General features: G+C 30.8%; 1 protein-coding gene across 3 annotated transcripts; it reads left to right on the top strand.

Moving 5' to 3' along the window:
- Positions 1 to 6999: 6999 nt before the first annotated feature.
- On the top strand, positions 7000 to 11362 carry LOC143235499 (lactosylceramide 4-alpha-galactosyltransferase-like). Of its 3 annotated transcripts, none has more exons than XM_076473708.1 (3): positions 7000 to 7108; positions 7516 to 7684; positions 9737 to 10746. In XM_076473708.1, the coding sequence occupies exons 2-3, from the start codon at positions 7570 to 7572 to the stop codon at positions 10618 to 10620; spliced, it is 999 nt and encodes a 332-aa protein (XP_076329823.1). In that variant the 5' UTR covers positions 7000 to 7108; positions 7516 to 7569; the 3' UTR covers positions 10621 to 10746. The 3 variants fall into 3 exon arrangements, 2 of the variants coding, with proteins under 2 accessions (XP_076329823.1, XP_076329832.1); XM_076473717.1 differs by having other exon boundaries at positions 7516 to 7688; positions 9741 to 10746; XR_013019232.1 differs by lacking the exon at positions 9737 to 10746 and adding an exon at positions 11078 to 11362 and having other exon boundaries at positions 7005 to 7108.
- Positions 11363 to 13915: the final 2553 nt, after the last annotated feature.

The following is a 13915-nucleotide window of genomic DNA, read 5'->3' as shown; positions in this document are numbered from 1 at the left end:
TTTGCATTTGCGACGAATAATAGAAATACCAGAAGAATCGTACGCACAAGAAAATTAGAAACTAAATGGAATTTCTAGTATTCGTAACACCCACTAGGCGTCCAAAACATTCGAACATGCATTCTCAGCTGGTTATGGCTCTCAACTAGTAAGTTGGAGTCACGTGTTCGAAGCTCTTTTACACCAAACGTGCTCGACATTTCAGACCTGGAGGTGATATAATGTGACGATTAATCCAACTATTCCTTGGTAAAAGAATAGCCAAGAGTTGGCGGTGGGTGGTGATGACTAGCTGTCTTCCCTCTAGTCTTATACTGCTACGTTTGAAATGGCAAGCGCAGATTGCCCTCGAGTAGCTTTGCGCGAAATTCCAGACAAACGGAACCAAATCAATTTTATGTTATTGTACGTCACGTTGAATTCATTTAAATCCTACGCATTTGCAGCGTAACTTCGAAATGTATATGTATGTTTTTGGCGTATAAATATCAACGTGATAATTCACCTATTTACAAGATACACTTTTTTCTTGTTCCTTTAGAATTTTAGCCATAAAAACTTAGTTTCACAGTCATCTAAGATCGGTTCAGGTTTAAGCTTAATGGAACATTAATCTAAATGTTTATCTCGTTCCGGAATAAAACGTTTATTAAATTCCTTACAGTAAACAGCTTACTGACGAAAATATGGATTTACTACGATCAGATCTTCGTCTTGAACACAAAAACTAGCCCAATGTGGTTTTGTTTTAAGGAAAATATTCAATAAAATTATTTTGAACAAAATTAAAAAAAAGTTTATGAGTAACTGCATTCTACCACCTACGCACTGGACAAGTTATTTCTTGTAATTGAAGTGACCCAGGTGAATATATGTCTCTACACGTTACAATATCATAAGTAAACATTTTACTTTGTAATTGGAGCTACCTTCAGGTGGTATTGTTTCACATGTTTTATGTTGCTGGGGCAGAAGACTCTAACAACGAACCACTCTTTAAGATTTTTGCAATAATATAATATGTCATAGGACGTTTGTTCCCAATTATGTTTTGTTGTGGACTGTTTAATTATAATCATCAGTGAGGGAGAGAAGTAATAGTGAGATGAGGGAATAGCTTTACTTTGGTAACCAAGACAAATGTAATTTCAGGAAGGATATTCAGCCTTACCTGAAACTGTCTTATTATATGCAACTTACGTACAGTGATATGTTCAATTCACGTACCTGGTATCAAAAGCCACGCAGTATCTAGAAAGAAACCATACAAACAGTTAAATATAAACTAAATAAACTATTATATGTTTAATCACGCAATACAATCAAAATCTTTAAACGAAAATATTCTAAATGGCGAAAATATAAATTAGTCCAAAAGGCCATTTTGGCCCATTATGTTTGTATTATTCAATCACTTTGAAAATTGAAAGAATAAATTATAATAGCAATGTAACTTAAAAGCGAAAAATATTTCAAAGACCGATTATTTGAATCTACTGTTTTTTTACAGTTTATCTGTATGAACTGATATAAGACTGGTTGTGTTGATCAAAGCCAACTGAAATCGAACATAACTGTAAACCTTCATTATGATAGTTTCGTAAAGTCAAAGCAATCAAGTTGTGTACCTGATACAGACAGATTCTACGGGGTTAAAAGAAAACAAAATCCGCTTAAAAATAAACTGGCGATGATAATTTACGGTTACGTCTTCATTCCTCTTTTCATGCAAAGAAATTTCATTTTTTATCTGCAGAAGAGAAACGTAAGTCTGCGTATAAAAATGATATGAAGTATTTAAAGCATCGTTATGAATAAAGTTAAAACCCCTAAAATTCCTTTAAAAGGATACAAATATTATATCTAGATATTGTAAAGCGTTATCTGAATTTTAAATAGTTCGGTTTGTCGATCTAACACGATTACACTTGAAATCATAAACAATACTAACATGATTACCACTTATAGTCCTAATCATTACTAACATGATTAATACTTAAAGTCATGAGCATTACTAACACAAATACTCCTTGAAAACAATAGCACTACTAACACGATTACTACTTCTAAACAAGTGTTGCTCAATTTATGTATTTATACCTTGGTTGATTTTCATGAAAGTTTAACTTATTAAGATAACTTATGATAGTAGTTATTAATATATATATATACGCTTTATAAACAAAATCATTCCTATTTCTTACAGAATAATTACTAGCAAGAATAGTCAGTTCTCAGAAAGTCAGTCACGTTTTCAACATTGAGTATTTAGATATTAATAAACTACCGATAGACAATTCCTTCAAAAAAAAATCCTTCTAAAAAGGATGTCAGAGTGTGGATGTAAACTCGTGAAACGAATCATAGGTGGTGTGGGCAACCTACATCATAAAATAACCGCTAATTTTAGAAGCTATAGAAAGTTGTTCACCACATCTACAGTTAAAAGTGGAGCGTCAAAAGTAAAAAGAGCTATTTTAGTTAATAATCTTTAATATTTGAAATGTTAAAATTAATAATATCAGTTGGAGTTCACATCTGAAAAGAAACATAAAGAAATGTCAAAATAATGTAAACATTTATTTGTTTGTTTGTTTTCGAATTTCGCGCATAGCTACAAGCGGTCTATCTGCACTAGCAGTCCCTAATTTAGCAGTGTAAGACTAGAGGGAAGGCAACTAGTCATCGCCACCCACCGCCAACTCTTGGGCTACCCTTATACTAACGAATAGTGGCATTGACCTTAAAATTATAACGCTTCACGGCTGAAAGGGCGAGTATGTTTGATGTGACGGGGATTTGTGTTTAGTGTTATGTTGTTCTTTCTAAACACTTTTAAATAGCTTAAAATTAGCAAATATTAACAATACATATTAAAATACATGTTACCTCCACGACCAAACAGAATGAAATACAGTTATTATAGGCTGAAGTTAAATTTCATTGACATTAGATGTTCTTGGGTTCCAAACAGAACAAAGGGCAAAAAATAATTAACATAAAACCCATCCATGGTTCACGTCCAGTAGGAGACACCTTACATTAATATATTTAAAGGTTTATCGTAACGAGTTTAAACTTCTTTGATTCATGAAATAATAATAATAACATTTTTGCACAAAAATATGTTGAGGTTGGACCCACAGATAGAAATAGCCAACATAAAAAAACAAATATGAAACTAAATCCTCTACGATTCCAGTGACAGCTTTGATAATATTGGTTACAGTTGTTACAGTAACGAACATAGTTACATTTCATTTTTAAGTATCGTACATCGCTATACTTTTATTATAAACACTTTCCCAGAAAGTTTTCAAATTTATATGTATATGTATTTTTATATACATCTATATATATGTCTGTATGTTCATATACTCATGTATATCTATCCATCTTTATACACATCTATGTATATGTCTGTATCATCCTGTACTCATATATATATATATATATACTTTTATATATTCCTATATATATCGATATCTTTATATGTATCTATATATACCTCTATCTTTATATAAATCTATATATATCTATATCTTTATATACATCTATATATTTCTGTATCCTTACATACATCTATATATGTCTCTATCTTTATATACATCTGTGTATATGTTTTTATATAATCTATATATATCTTTATATACATCTATATATATATATCTTTATGTACATCTATATATATATCTGAATGGCTTATGTTTCTTGGAAAGTTGAATCAAAATATAAAAAAATAATATTGTACTAAATGATAAAAGTATGAAATTTGAATATTAGAGTTTTATCAAGAATGAGAACCCTGTTTTAAATATTACAGTTTTATTAAGAATGACAAACATGTTTTAAATATTACAGATTTATTAAGAACGACAAAACTGTTTGAAACGTCACAGATTTAATAAAAATTAAGACTTGTTTTAAATATCACAGTTTTATTAAGAACGACAACTCTGTTTTAAACATTAGAGTTTTATTAAGAATGAGAACCATGTTTTAAATGGTAAAGTTTATTAAAAAAGACAAAACTAATTTAAATATTACAGATTTATTAAGAAAAAAAACTAATTTAAATATTACAGATTTATTAAGAATAACACACCTCTATTAAATATTACAGTTTACTAAGAAGGAGAACATTTTTTACACAGTCACAGTTTCATTCAGAATGGCAACACTCTTTAATATATTACATCTTTATTCGCAGTAACAATCCTGTTTAAAATATTATAATTTTATTAAGAAAGACAACATTGTTTTAAATATTACAGTTTTATTCAAATGACAAACCTGTTTTACATATTACAGTTATATTAAGAATGAGAACCCTGTTTGAATATTTTGAAAGCATACAGAACTTTCACAAATATATTCAAATATATATTCTTTTATGTATCTTTTTAAAAAGCTGTATTCATGGTGCTGCAAAGAAAATAGCAAACTTTCATAAACTGATAAAAAATTAATTAGTCAACGTCTTTGAAAAATCATAAAACTTTATTTCAGTCTTACAGGACTAAATGTCATATTTCCATAAAGTCACCTGCATTTTTTATTTTTCATTAAAGTATTTAAAAGTATTTTCAATTCTATTTAAGAACTCTTTTTTTCAAAGATAAAATATAAATTTTGAGTACATAGAATAATTGAAAGGGTGAGTATGTCTAGTGTGACGGGAATTCGAAATTTCGACCTCATAGTATCAGTAAAGCACAACCAGTTAGAAATAAACAAGCGACAATGATTCCCAACCTTTTTTCTCGTATTTTGCTGAAATAAGTAGAAATCGTGTTTTATCTCTGAAAGTATAAAACTATTCTGCGTATACAAAAGTGGCCACCTACTTTAAAGTTTCACTTTGAATATAGCTTAGAAATACGGAATATTTATTAAAGCGAAGAATATGTTTTAGCTTTATATTTCCGTACAACGAGGGAGCAAAAATGCTTTGCTGTCTTAATAAGAACCGACCATAAACTAAATTCACAGCTAGCTAACAATTGTTGACAAAATTTCTTAAAACTAATTGCAAAACATTAAGGTTAAACGATGATTTAGTTCTCTTGTTTCTAAATAATTGAGGGTTTCTACAAGTTTCTAATCTTTAAGAGACTATAAATTGAGAAAATTCAAACTAGGATAATCGCCAAATTACTAGTTTTTTGGTTCCTTAATCAGTTAACTAATTGAGGTTAATATAAATTTCGTTAGTATATACATAACTAACGAAACGTACCCGGCTGGTACAGTGTTAAGGTTACGGTTCTTGAAGGCTAAAAGCAGGGGCTCGATTCCCTTTGGTGGACTTAGCAGATAGCCCATTCAAACTTCACTATAAGAAAACAAATAAAAACTAACGAAACCAAATTTTGCCCGTGTGTAATTCATAGCGAAATCTTATGAAAGCCAATGACGTCTGTCGTATAGAGTGTTTGACTTTAAATACATCACAGGTAAAACGACCAACAGAATACTTAAAAAAATAAAAATAAAACAGAAATACATTTGTTAAGATTCTACATATAACCAGGTGAAACCTCAGTAGTGAGGAAAGTAGTCAATATCATATTTTAACGACCATCACACATAAAAGAAAAGATTTCGTCTTAAAAATATTATATTTAAGTATTTGAGAAAGTTGCTGATTATGTGTTTTACATTACGTATAACTTGACGAGTTAACTCGAACTCTTTCAGAGTTTAACATTTATCGAATTAAAAAGCAAAAACTTCAATTATAGTTCACAGGCACGTCTGTGATGAATCAACGTGAAAATGTAAACATAAATAGGTGGATAGTGATATTTTTAACAAAAAATATTAAAACAACAGGTTACTAATTATAAATGATTAAATATAAAAGTCGACTAATTTTGAAAGGAAAATATTTTTCATTTTTGAGAATCACAGTTTGATTTCTGTTGAATTTCGCGTAAAGATACATTTGATCCACTTAATTGGGAATGAAAGACTGAATAGAAGTAACAACCATCCATCGAAGAACGCTTGGACTAATTGACTGTTACATTATTTCGCTCCACATGACTAAAAGGGTGAGGACATTTGGTGAAACAAAGACTCGAATCTGCGACATTCAGAGACGGAGTCAAGCACCTCGACACTATTTGTCCTTCTGGAGTGTGTATTTCATTCCATAAGAACAGAAAGTGTGATGTTTGTAGCCAATCAGAATTTAGGTTTTTCAATTTTTTCATCATTTATGTATTATATTGTTGAAAAAATATTACTGGTTTTTATGTATTTGTCTGTTTTGTTTTTACTAAAAGTGTAATTTATGTTTAATATCCTTCAAAATAATTTGTAAGATTAAAATGTGCACAAGTAATTACGCCATAAAGTACTTGTGACCAATGTACTTTTCATCTTCGGTTTCTGATTATTCCACGTTAATAAATTCCTTTCTAGTTTATTATTCCTGAATATTCAAATAAATGTGCTCTATTCCATCCGCTCTCCGCTAGTATAGCGGTATGTCACAGATTTACAACGCTAAATTCAGCGGTTCGATTCCTCTCGGTGGGCTCAGAAGATAGCCCGAAGTGTGTTTGCTATAAAAAAACAACAACACACACCCACTCTATTCCACATGACATAAAGTCTTCTTCACGGATCTGTGGAATTCACAATTTACAAAAGTGATTTGAAATGATAATTACTGAAAAGAATATTAAGCTGAAACAATGTAATGAAACGGTGTATGGTGAGTGTGTTATAAAGCAGTTCCAATTAAATAGGTGTCTTTGAAGAGTTACTTTTTCTATCTGTATATATAATAAACAAGCGCAGATACCTCTTGCGCACCTTTACGTGAAATTCAAACAAACAAACATCTGTCCAACTGGGATAAAACAAACTTTGTAGTACCCTCGAAGCTTTTAGTTGTTTTCGTTAATAGTCGATATTTTACTGTGAGCCATATTTACGCATCATTATTTTTTAAAGCTAAGCCATCTGTTAGTGAAGAACTGTGTGAACTTGTAACTATCCAACCATCTGTCACATTTCAGAAAATGTATACGCTTTGTACAGTATATTTATAGTGTGGAAGACAACGTAGCAGAAATCATTGACTTTCGGCTCATCTGTAAGCATGATGTTTGATTTCATTCGTTAAACATATTCTAAACTAACATATAGTATTGATCAAAAGTTATTTAAATGTGAAAAAACGCTTAGGAAAAAAATGTAATAACCTCGTGCATACTCCATTTTCTGTTTTTCTTTTGTTAAACACGATTACAAATCACTTAATTGCGAAATTATTTTTAACAGAAAACAATCATTAAACATTAATATTTTACTATTACTTTTTTGAGAGGTAAAATTTTTTTAAAAATAGAGTCAACCTTTATGGCTGCAAATTCGAACAAACCGAAGAATTTGTGGTTCTGATATTGTTTTTATATGACTATAATATTATATTGTGTTTTAAATATGTTCTATATTTCCCAAAAATCTCCTAGCGTTATTAAAAACGAAACTTTGAAATAGGTGGTAAGAACGGTACACATCGAATCAGAGCTGCAGTTATTTCACTTGTTGAACATGAAGTTTGTTTGTTTCAATAAACGAAGAGGTCCGATGCTGAAAATAATAATATTCAGTTTATTTGCAAGTGGCGGTGTTCTTTTCCTATTGGGTCGGAATGCGTTGCTATCAGGTAAGTAAGCTGAATGTTTTGAATATATATGGATGTATCTCGATGAGTGTTTAAAAGTTATATTAAATCTCAGATTGTTGCAATTAACACACGTAGATTTAACTACCGGTGAAAAACAGATTGTTGTTTGTCTCAGAAAAAACCTGTTCGATTAAGATACAGTGTCATGTAGAATAGACCTATTTAACTGCTTTGTGGTTTTTTATTAATTGTTATAAATTTTACCGTTATTGTTATTCCTTTTTACGTTTTCAATGAGACCAAGTAGTACAAACATCCGTAGAATTATCGGACATTATCTAGTAGACGTTGCGTTTGTTCGCTTTATTTGTTTTGAAAATTATTGTAAAGCTATACATGGGATATTTCTTCAATTTAGTCTTTACATTTTTATTAGTAAACTAGAGTGAAAGGGCTGGTTAATAACACCCACCACCTAATCTAGAACTGCTGTAATTAAATTGTTTGAAAAGACACTCACTGTCACAACGGACCCATGTTCAGCGACACTGGGTTAAGAACAGTGGGATATTCGCATTCCCATGTTAAGTACTAGGCCCTTCTCAAATTAAGTTTAGGCCATTCCCATGTTAAATACCAGGTCATTTTATTGTTAAGTACTAGACCATGTTAATCACTGGTCCATTTCCATATTTACAGATAAACACTGAGATTAATGTTCCATTAAAGTTAAAAGTGTTTGTTTGTTTGTTTTTTGAATTTCGCACAAAGCTACTAGAGAGCTATCTGTGCTAGCCGTCCCTAATTTAGCAGTGTAAGACTAGAGGGAAGGCAGGTAGTCATCACCACCCACAACCAACTGTTGCGCTACTTTTTCACAAAAAAATAGTGGTATTGATTGTCACATTATTACAACCCCACGGCTGAAAGAGCGAGCATGTCTAATGTTACGGAGATTTGAATACGCACCCCTTGTAGTACAAGTCGATTGCCTTAGCTATCTGGCATGTTGGGCCTTAATATAAGAACATCATTATATGTGTAGGCGAAAAACATTCTCTGATAAACATAATTCATAATGTAATAGATTACTCATTGGTCATTTTAATTCAGAATAGCTGAGTTAAATAAGTTCTAAGTATAAAGAGGCCAATATTAAGAAGTATCGGAAAATAAGAATCGTTTCTACTAAATTTCTTAAAATATCAAAAAATGAACCAATATACACACACATTTGGTACTTTTAACTACCATAATAGTTAGTTCACATTGATCTGACTCGCATCAGAGGGGCACACAAATAAACTAACATAACACTCACTATTTCCCATTTACAAAGTCAATATTTGTCTTTTTCTTAATCAAGTAGATATTATATCTAATACAGAAAATAGGTTTCAAAATTAATAAATAGTATGATCAAGAAATGGATGATTTAATTATTGTCGAAACATAGCAGGTATAAGAATATTCTCTTCTAAGCGGCTTTCAATTAGAGTTCACTACATTATCTTAGCCAGTAACATTATAGAAGTCGAACTTCTGTTATCATATTTTTAGGAAGATCGAAGATTATTAAAATAACACATATCTACAACAAATCGAAAAATAAGAAACGTTTGTATATATTTGAGAAATTGCAACATACATTCAAAATCATTAAGCTTTCATGAAATGTTAACTTTTTTGTAAAAAATAACGCATAATTCATTAAACAGGTTTGCGCTAATGATAAAAAAGAATAACCTCTCTTTGAAAAAAACACTTTCTTTTGGATTAGACGATCCTTTTAATTTATACTTTGTGAAAAATGATTTTAGTTGAAAGGTAATTTACTTGTCTAACCTAGATGATGCACCACTGATCTGATGTTTGTTTTAGTTAAGTATCTTATTACTTTTATTGCAAAGCGACTAAAGTATTGTACGACTTGAAGGTTTTATTTTAATAATATTGGAAAGTTTGTTTTTTTGAGTTTTGTTTGTGAATATTAAATAATGATCTGTCGATAAATTGTGTTCAACATATTAGAAAAAAGTAGCAATTATTTAACGCTTGTAATAACGTTAGTGAATTACATAACTGTCTCAGGTAGGAAGAGGTTCCTCAAAATGAAAAACGTGACAGAACCAGAAAACATGTTCTTTCTTGAGACCTCTGGTAAATGCTACCTTACGAGTAGAGAATCTTGCTCTATTGAGTCTTCAGCAAAATATCATCCTAACAACAGAATCCAGTTATTTTACGCTTGTAATAACTTGAATCAAATCGAGAAGGACGAGTTTTTCCAAACTGTATCACAAATTGAAAACGTTGAAGTTAAGCCGATGAACTTCGAGTTATTATTTTCCGAAACACCATTAGCTACATGGTATCAAAGTGAACTGTTTAACGTAACCATTCACAAAACAGCTTTTCTGTCAGATGGTTTAAAATATGCGCTGCTCAAAAAGTATGGTGGTGTAGCCATCGACTCTGACTGTATAATAAGAAAACTACTTCCCAACTTGTCTGCTTACGCTGGTTTTCAATCTTTATCAACTGTAAACAATGCTATAATTAAAGCACAGAAAGGAAGTCCATTCCTCGTTGAATGCATGCAACGATTTATTACAGAATACAACCCAATAATTTGGGGATATATGGGCCCTGATTTAGTGACCAGGGTTTTTCGAGAAGCATGTAAAAGAGAAAACAAATACTTTGCTCCAGGATTCACGTGTTATGGAGTTCATCTCCTCCCAGTTCCAGCCTTTTATTCTATTCATTTTTCTCAGTGTCAACTGATTTTTGATCCCAATGTTACCGAGTCCTTAAAAGAAATCTGGAACGATAGCTATATGGTACATATCTGGAACAGTCAAGTTCGAAGAAAACAGTTTAAACCTGGAGATGAGAGCCCAATGGATCATTTGTATAAGGAGAATTGTCCAATAACATATTCTTATATTGTGAAACAAGGTGTAGGAGAATGAATCTGAAATTACTTATGAAATACAGTATGGGTTTAAAGTCCAATTTTCAAGAGGTGTTTGTTCGATTTTATTTCTTGTTATTATTTAAAAGAACTTATTAAGATTTCATTTTAAACTATGATAACTCAGTTAGTAAACCCACAGAACTATAACTTACAAATTTTAAATTGTAATTAATATTTTTATTTGTTTTCATTTAGAAAAATAAATTAAATAATATTTATATCATCTTTACTTTTACAAGTTTTTTGACATATTTCATACCACTAATTCTTCTTTCGGCTATTCACTTTCAATATTCAAGATATTTTAATAATTATGTATGAGAAATTCTTGTTTTAGTCGTAATATAGTATTTATTTTGAGAAATCCAAATGTACTTAAAATATTATGTTAGAGAAACATTCCACCCACAAACAGGTTATTTAATTCGAGGCGTGTTTTTTTTTTCTTATAGCAAAGCCACATCGGGATATCTGTTCAGCCCATCGAGGGGAATCAAACCCCTGATTTTAGCGTTGTAAATCCGGAGACATACTGCTGTACTAGTGGGGGGTTTAATTGGAGGCCTTTATTAAAATAATGTTGAATGAAAACGGAATTGTTCATTCAAACAAAAATGACTACATTGCAATAACAGATTTCATATTTTAGTTTTTAACATGAATTTATTTTATCACATGTTTTCTCGATTTTACCAACAGAATCAGTTATACTTTGAAGTAAATAAAAGGTTTGTTTATAAATATGCTATTACGTTAATGAAACGAATTCAGTATTTTACATCGTTTTTATGATTTAGTAAAACAATTTTGAATTAAGAAGTTTGAAATATTTTTGTTAATCACTTGATAACAATTAAAATACAGCGAAGTTCAAAATTTTCATGTAGTGTTTTTTGTTTCGAATTTACGTTAAAAGATACGCGAACGTTTTTTGTATATAAATATCAAATAATAAGTTATAAGGAAAACTCACAATTAATTGTAAACGCCACCACCTCTTCTGTCTTTTTTTGTCTCACTAAGTGCGAAAGGCATGAAAAATAGGTTATGGTTTGAAAAGTACAGGGTGCTTTGTTTCCACTGTAATAGAACCTGAGATGTTAGAAAAGATGAACATTTAATAAACTTGTGTTTTGATGTTTAGACTGGGTCACTATTTTTGTGAATATTTTTAACTATCATAACAAAAAGTGCAAATTTCTTGTTATACTTTCTACTTCATTTTTATTACATTGTAACTATAAAACAAAATCAACACAGTTCGTTAATTTCACTAACATAACACAGTTGCAAAGGAAGTATGCACTTTATAAGATGTATTATTTGAAAAAAAAAACACAAAATTTATCTAATACAGTTCGGCTCAAGGGGTAAATATAACACTTTCACACAAATATTATGACTCTTTTAAACTGACACTGCATAATAGACCACCAATATATATCACAATTAGAACATCATTGAGTGTAAAAGTTGGTTATGAATACAACTTTCCTGTATCCATTGAAACACTGCATTAAAAACAAACAAGAAAACCTTTTCAAAACAGACCTTTGTTGTAAGAAACAATGAAACAATAAAATTCAAGTCACTTTTCAAGAAACTTTTATCGATCATAACAAGTAATTTTATAGATTTTTTTATCTTAAAATCTTTAATTATATAACAATTTTACAAGTCCTTCAGTGGAACCATTTACGATCTTACAACATCTGGAATTCTATTCTCCATGGTATATATAACAGACATTTCAATGTGACTGTAAATAATCAACAAAGAAGAAAGAGTCTTTCATAAAATCATCATTTCTTACAGTGTTCTAGAAAGTGCCATGCGTATAACTTTACCCTTTGCCCTTTACACTACTTACCAGTGGCTTTCACTGATGTGGCATCTTTTAGTTTGTTTTGAATTTGATGCAAAGCTACACGAAAGCTTTGTTTGTTTGTTTTGGAATTTACCAACGAATAATGGGATTGAACGAAACATTATAACGCCCCCACGGTTGGGAGGGCGAGCATGTTTGACGCGACTCGGGCGCGAACCCGCGACCCTCAGATTATAAAGCGCACTATTTTACCAATGTATATACGATTGTTCTGGCATTTCTATTATCCGTTGCAAACATAAACACAAATTTACAGCTCCGTATTAATTGGCTGATTCAATATTCATTTATAATTATCATATAGTCTCGCAATCTTACATCATTCAAATCGTTTTTTATGCTTTCAAGAAAATCATTGTTATTCGGCCACTATCTTATTGTTACACGTTTGACGCTTCAAATCTCCATCACACCAAACTTACTCGCCCTTTCACCCGAGTGGCGTTATAATGTGACGATCAATCCCACTCTTCGTTGGTGAAAAAGTAGCCCAAGAACTGGCGGTAGGTGGTCATGACTAGTTGCGTTCCCTTTAGTCTTACACTGCTAAATTAGGGACGGTTAGCTTTGGTGGCCCTCGAGCAGCTGTGCGTGAAATTCCAAACAAACGAAACAAAGCAAATCTTATGTTATTGTACGTCACGTTGAATTGATTTAAAACCTGTGCATTTACAATTTTATTTAGACAAGTATTTCAAGGTTTTTAACATAGGATTATCAACGTAATAATTTACCTATTTACAAGATACATTTTTCAGTTGTTGCTTCAGGATTTTAGCCATATAATCTCAGATTCACAGTCCCCTGAGATCAGTTCAGGTTTAAGCTCAATGGATCATTAATCTAAATGTTTATCTCGTTAACGAAAAAAAACGTTTATTAATTTCCTTACACTAAACAGATTACTGACAAAAATAAGATTATGGATTTACTACATTCAGATCTTTGTCTTGAACACAAAAACTATCTCAATGTGGTTTTGTTTTGAGAAAAATATTTCATCATAAACATGATTCGAATTTGTCAAGAAATGTTGCTCGATTTATATATTTCTGCCTTGGCTGACTGTTTAACTATATTAAGATAACTTAATATATTTTCTATTAATATACATGTACATGTATATATATATATATATATATATACATGTACATGTATATATATATATATATATATACACGCTTTATAAAAAAAAATTCCTATTTCTTACAGGACAATTACTAAAAACAGGTCTCAGAACGTCAGTCACGTTTGTCATATTGAGTATCTCTCTATGTTTAAATTGTCGATAGGCAATTCCTTCAAACAATAAACCTGTAAAAACAGATGTGAAAGTGTACGTGTAACTCATGAAACGAATCACAGGTTGTAAGAGTAAGCTACATCATAAATTAATCACTGC

This window comes from Tachypleus tridentatus, chromosome 2, assembly GCF_004210375.1.
Source record: "Tachypleus tridentatus isolate NWPU-2018 chromosome 2, ASM421037v1, whole genome shotgun sequence".
NCBI lineage: Eukaryota > Metazoa > Arthropoda > Merostomata > Xiphosura > Limulidae > Tachypleus > Tachypleus tridentatus.
The sequence above is the reverse complement of the archived record's forward strand: the minus strand, read 5'-3'. Positions and strand labels throughout refer to the sequence as shown.

Coding starts and splice junctions, on each gene's coding strand:
- LOC143235499 (XM_076473708.1), top strand. CDS start 7,570: ATGAAGTTTGTTTGTTTCAATAAACGAAGAGGTCCGATGCTGAAAATA. Junction 7,685..9,736: donor TCGGAATGCGTTGCTATCAG/GTAAGTAAGCTG, acceptor TAACTGTCTCAG/GTAGGAAGAGGTTCCTCAAA.